We start from the raw sequence: 6,344 nt of genomic DNA, 5'->3' as shown, positions 1-6,344 counted from the left end.
CCCTTCACTGTATGCAAAATTCACTTCTATTGCCCCCCCCATATTATCTCCAAACATTTATTTATCTACAAGTCTCCATTTATAAGATCCTAAACCTTCTGAGGCAAGTGGCCATACCTGCAGCATTGTATTTCCCAAGAACCTTCTGTTATAACTGAGACATAGAAGGCACTTAATAAATGTTTGTTGAATAAATGAAGTGTAAAAATATAGTAAGTAGGGGTAATAAATTTTGTGTAGGAGGGTGAGGTCACACTGTGGTAAAACAGCACTGTTAGTTTCAGAATTACAAGTATTGCAGAATGATTGGAGTACAATGTAAAATAGGGATGAGCATCAGAAAGAGGTGGAGGGACAGGGAAGGGAAGCTCTCAGGAAGCTATACCAACCATGGAGATGAGACTATCTACTCTATCATCTCCAGAGCCATAGAGATGAGGCTTGGGATATAATGGCAAAATTTGATTGTGAAATGGATATTAAACTTGCATTTAAATAATGTTTTATTTAATAACTGATTTCAAAATCATATGTAATTATTTTTCTCCTCCAATTCAGTGTGGTAGGATTAAAAGTCAGAAAATTACATCTTTAGTCATCAGTTCTACCATGAAATAGCTCAGTATCACCACTTGCATTCTGTTAACATCATGCATCACCAGCTTTTTTAGCAAAATGAGAAGTTGAGACATTGACATTCTATAGACCTTGTCCTCAGTTCTGCTTATCAAGGGGAGAAAGGATACACACACACACACACACACACACACACACACACATTAACAAATTTTGTTAAAGGGAATGTCCTACTTTAAAAAAATACCCTGAACTTTAAATGTTTGGTGATGAAGCAGGCTTAGAAATTGATGATCAGAAATTCAGTTAATACTGCATAACATAGCATGGTTCTGAGAATGGAGATCAACTTGGATCATTTTTATCTGTGAAGCATTTGAATATTTAAAAAAAAAACAAAAAATACTCCAGAAAAACCAGGAGTACCCTTCCAGGTCAGTAGAAGGTGTCATTCAAAAAGTCAAGGGAACAATTAAATTCTCCAATGTGAGCTAAAGACACTTAGTATCTTCATGGGAAGAAACTGCATTAGTATTAGCCTTCATTGAGACCTAGATGAAAATGCACATACATGCACACATAAATATCTTATCTGCAATAATGCAAGTAATTATTGTTATGCTTATTTTTGCATATCGAGAAACAGGTGCTTAAAAGGGTTATTTTCAGTATTACAAAGTTGGTGAGCAGTGGAGCCAACACTTTACCTCAGTTGTGCCAGCCTCTAAAACTCATGGTATTTTCTACCACATTTTTCTCTCTCATTCAAGGGAAACCAATTAAATATTTGTTGTGTGCATTTTGTTTATGAAACAGGCCAATATCTGCCCCTGAGAGTTTCAAACTCAATACCTAATTTATCATTTCCACTTCTTACATGTCATGGTCCTCCTTTTATCACTTAGGAAATGGAAGCTACATAGTTACAGAGTTGACTTTTACAATAAATACTTTTCATAAATGATACTCGTGTGTGACACCAATAATACTTCTGAATGTAGAAAATGGGAGAGGGATTGTAAGTTCTATAGTTAGGTGTTAAAACTCCACTGTCATTGCAGATTTCCTCAGATTTAATAGTGAGATAAACCTTCGTTCATTAATGCTTGCAGTGTGCTGAGTACTGTGCTAGACATTAGAAAGTCCATGACAAGCAGAGAGAGTGTCTTCAGAGAAAATGAATAATTTAAAAAATAATTACAATAAAGTTTGTTAAGGGCTATGAAAATCCATTTCAAGATATGGTACATACCTGCAATGGAATGCTACTGAGCCATAAGAAAAAAATAAAATACTGCCATTTGTGACAACATGAATGAATCTTGAGAAGACCATGCTAAGCAAAGTAAGCCAGACAGAAAGGGTCAAGGGCCATGTGATTTCACTCATAAGTGGAATATAAAACTAAAAGCAACAAAGAAACAAACAGATATTCACAGACAGAGACAATAGTATGTTGGTTAACAGAAGAAAATGGGGTGTGGGAGATAGTAAAGGGTAGAGAGGGTCATCTGTATGGTGATGGGAGAAGATTTGACTTCAGGTGGTGGGTGTACAATGCAGTATACAGATGATGTGTTATAGAATTGTCCACTTGAAATTTATATAATTTTATTAACCCATGTCATCCCAATAAAGTTAATTTAAAAAAAGGGGAAAAGGAAATGTATTTCAGGAGATTTTAACCTAATCTGGAGATGTTAGAGAAAGTTTCTGAGTAGAAGTAATGTTTAAGTTTACAAAAAAGAATAAATATGAATTAAAGAGTTGAAAAGGGATGTGTGATACCAAACTGTGAACCATCATGAGGTGGTCCTGTATCATTAAGGGACAGGCTTCTAGGAGTGAAACAGTAAAGTACAGGGAAGGTAATGGTCAGCTATATTGAAGGTCCTTTCTCTCAGAGTTTACTATTCAATATCAAGAAATAAAAAGCACCAGAAGAATGTAACAGGTATGATATTTCACAGTCACAACAGTCCATATAACAGAGGTGTAAAAATGGAATATTTCTTGACTAATTTTTGAGCCTCTATCAGATGACTTACTATATAAGCTTTCAAATAAATTTAGTCAAATTGCACAACTTTTCAGGCCACTTAGGAAAAGCGTAGCCACTTCAGGAGCACTCCAGTGATGCTCAAACACAAATCGCTATGTCACTGTTTTCCTTAAGGGTGTTTTCCCTTTTATCTCTCCCATCTTACTTTTAAACTCACAGGATGTGGGCCCTGCACGCTAGTTCTCAGCAGTGGTGTTCAGCACAGTGTGTGTGGTGCTGGTGGTTAGGGAAAGAAGGGACACATTTACGTTCTTAGCAGAGAAGCATTGCGGTAGTAATGACACAGCATGTCATATTAGACTCAGGTGCTGGTCTAGGCTGGCCTAGGTGGTGATGTACATGAATCTTGGATGGAGCCAAGTGTTGGCCTTGGTGCACATTCAGCCTCCTCAGAGCTCCACATGGGCAGTGCATGTGCACCTGTCTCAGGTGAGCCCCTTTTTCTTTGGGAGGTTTCTTGGCTCACTCTGCCAGCCAGTCTCCACAGTTCACTCTGGGCCTATGGGAAACTTACACATGTGCTTATGCCACACTCAGATCATGCCTAGCATTACTATCTTTTTCCCAGGACAGATTTGGGGAGTTTCTTTCTTGTGCTGCAATGGGAAAACAAGACATCAGTCTTTGCTTTACTTAAATTTTCCCTGATCTTATCAGGAATTCCTTTGCTCCCTTCTCTACCTTGCATGACTTGCATTGGAAGAGGGGACACAAAGACCCCATTCCCTACTTGGTTGACCTCCATCTCTTCTCTTGGTGTCCACTTTATGCCTAGCTCAAGGTTTCTCAACCTTGGCACTATCAACACTTGAGGCCAATTTATTCTCTGCTGTGGGTCTGTCCTGTGCACTGTAGGTGTTTAGCAGCATCCCTGGCATCCCTTATCACTGGATTCCAGTATCATCTATCCAAATCCGCCATTCAAAAATGTTCCCAGAAATGGCTAAATGTCCTATGTATGCAAAATTGCCACCCAATCATCCTCTCCCAAATGCAGCAATTTTGTTTAATTTGTTGAAAAGGAGATAAATTAATTCTATTAAAATAAATTCATTTGAGGGCTCTGACATCTAAGGTGGCCAAATAGTTGTGCCACACAATCTCCCCTACTCCTGCGAACATGGCACTGTGAGTGTAGGGCAAGTGTGGCCCCACTCTGCTTGCTGTGCATAATAAATTCTGGGGAAACATAAATGGACAGCAGAAATTTGTGCTGGAACAGTGGAAAACACCAATTTTTGCAGGAAACTTTGGGAGATGTTTACTATAGTCTGCCAGAAATTGGGACAAAACTGGACAAACAAGATGAGTTTGGTGTTTTGGACAGTGTGAAAGCTGCTAGTGAGCTCTCTTTCCCTCTATCAGGAGAAGTAACTGAAATGAATGCAGCTCTTGCAGAAAATCCAAGACTCGTCAACAAATCTTGTTATGAAGATGGTTGGGTGACACATAGTGACCCTTCAGAACTAGGTGAACTAATAGGTAAGGAAGCACATGAGTAACAGAATCTATTGAGGGGTGAAAATTGAACCCCCAAATAAAGTTGTGTAAAGCAAAAAAGAAGGATTTGAAAATATTTTGTCTGATGCCTGAAATCTAGGTTTACTTTTTTCTAATTTCAGGGGGACTCTAGAGTTCATTGTTACCTTTTACTTGCTGAATCTGGTAAACCTTCTCCTTGTCTCTCAGGGGTAAGTGTGACCCCAAATCTTCCAGGTTGAGAGTTAGAAGCCAGTAGAACAAACCTTTCATGTGGATTGGTGCTTTTATGCCACAAATTAATATTTTATATATCATCTGCCACAATAGTTCTACAGCATCTAAGAAAGGATTCACAATACAAATTTAAGTAGTTAAACATTTCTAAGATTTGAGCAATGAAATTATTTATTGACTTTTAAAAATACTTTGTATATAGGTATACAACTCATTTTTAAAAATAGGCTGTCCCTAGATAATTCTCACATTAGCTTCTCCTCCTTTTCTATTCACTCACTTTGGTCTCCATTATCAGCAGATTGTTTACACCTGGATCCCAAACTATCATTATTGTATCATGCTACTGATCTATTATATCTTACTTTCTTTACTTGCTACCTTCTTCTATTTCTGTCATGACAGAGGCAGAATGGTTATGGGAACAACTGCATAAAACACTTGATCAAACCAAGCTGTTTTGTTTTCATGCGATACATGCTCCAGTGGATAGACTTCTAAAAACCACATGTATCACTTTGCTCTGTCTTAAAGTAGTTGTTTCCCATCCTATAGCTATGTGCTTAGTGAGTTTACAATTAATTTATAATATATTTGAGTAAAGGAGAAAAGTAATTTTCAAAGGGAATACAACTTTAAGTTTAATGAAAACTAACATGTAATCAACCAATAGTATTAGGAGAAAATGGGAACTGAAACTGTTATCTAGTTTAGTTCATTTTAATATTCCTGCTATAAATGTCTGGGTTCACACAATATTATACACAGAAATTTAAATCACCACAGCCAGTTTAATGGCATAAACAGAACAATAGTAGGCACAACGAAATTAGTAGCAATAATGCATTTTCAAACTAGGTATTTATCCATTTAAGTTCTAAAAATCCTAAACACATAACTAACCCAGTAGCATAATTCTTGAAGTATACATTATACAAAAGACTAATTTTTATATAAAAACATTATTACAGGACTAAGTTTTAAAAGGGTGTTTCTATTGTATAATGAAGCTAATTAAAATTATACATAAAAATTGGTGAAGTTAAAAATTTGTTTCTGCATTTTTATCCATTTTTGAATTTCCAAAAACTGGTGCAATTTCAGGTACATAGGAGGTACTTAATAAATTTGCATTTGAAGGGTAAATATAGTTTTATGGAATAATATGTGTGTTAAGTAGAGTAATAAGAGAAGAGATCTATGTTTTAATTTTGAAGTATGCCTGAATAAATTAAGTGTTCAACAAATGCTGTGATCTAGGCTGAAAATGTTGTTATGGAGAAGTTAAAGAGAGAAACCAGAGTGTTTATACAAGTTTACCATATGGGATAAGCCATCTGGGACAGAACACATTTGTCTTCCTGGTATTCACACCAATGTGTAACCCCTATTCTTGAGTGGGGAAAGACCTAAAGACTCAATTCTAATGACTGAAATATGGCTTGGAGGGATGTCATTTCTCAGAGTAGGTCACAAAGCACTGCAGTTTTAATTTCACTTGCACTGCCTCTGGATCTTCTCACTTGCTTGTTCAGGTGAAGTCAGCTGCTGTGTTTGGAGTTTCTGGCATCTGGAAAGAGTCAGTAACTGAGGGCCTCCTTCTAACAACCCATACAAAACTGAATGTTGACAACAGCCATGTGCATGATGTTGAAAGTGTTTCCTATCCCAGTGGAGCCTGGAGATGACTATAAGCCCACATGATACCTTGATTGCAGCCTGTGAAGGACATGGGGTTAGAGGACCCAGGGAAGTCATGTCCATATGCCTGAGCCACAGACACCATGAGATAACATATGTTGTTTTAAGCTGCTACAGTTTGGGTAATTTGTTATGCAGCAATCCATTTTGAAAGAAGGACCCCAAATGCCCAGGAAATATGTCTTCCATTCTGTAAGACCATTACAACTCTGAGATCAGTAAACTAGGTGACTCACTTGACCCAGAAGTTATGCATTAAAAAATAAATTAATAAAAGTAGTATTTTTCT

At 37.0% G+C, this 6,344-nt stretch overlaps 1 protein-coding gene across 1 annotated transcript; it reads left to right on the top strand.

Annotated features, from left to right (window-relative positions):
• The first annotated feature begins 3,831 nt into the window (after positions 1–3,831).
• Positions 3,832–4,140, top strand: LOC123825764 (glycine cleavage system H protein, mitochondrial-like). The gene has a single exon (XM_045849434.1). It carries the CDS (start codon positions 3,832–3,834, stop codon positions 4,138–4,140), a length of 309 nt encoding a protein of 102 aa, XP_045705390.1.
• Positions 4,141–6,344: the final 2,204 nt, after the last annotated feature.

This window comes from Phyllostomus hastatus, unplaced genomic scaffold (genome assembly GCF_019186645.2).
Source record: "Phyllostomus hastatus isolate PE091 unplaced genomic scaffold, TTU_PhHast_1.1 phas_contig_1, whole genome shotgun sequence".
Taxonomy (NCBI): domain Eukaryota; kingdom Metazoa; phylum Chordata; class Mammalia; order Chiroptera; family Phyllostomidae; genus Phyllostomus; species Phyllostomus hastatus.
Note: the sequence above shows the minus strand (reverse complement) of the source record. Positions and strands in the feature narration are given on the sequence as shown.

Bases quoted from the DNA above. Each gene is read 5' to 3' on its own strand.
- LOC123825764 (XM_045849434.1), top strand. From the start codon at position 3,832: ATGGACAGCAGAAATTTGTGCTGGAACAGTGGAAAACACCAATTTTTG.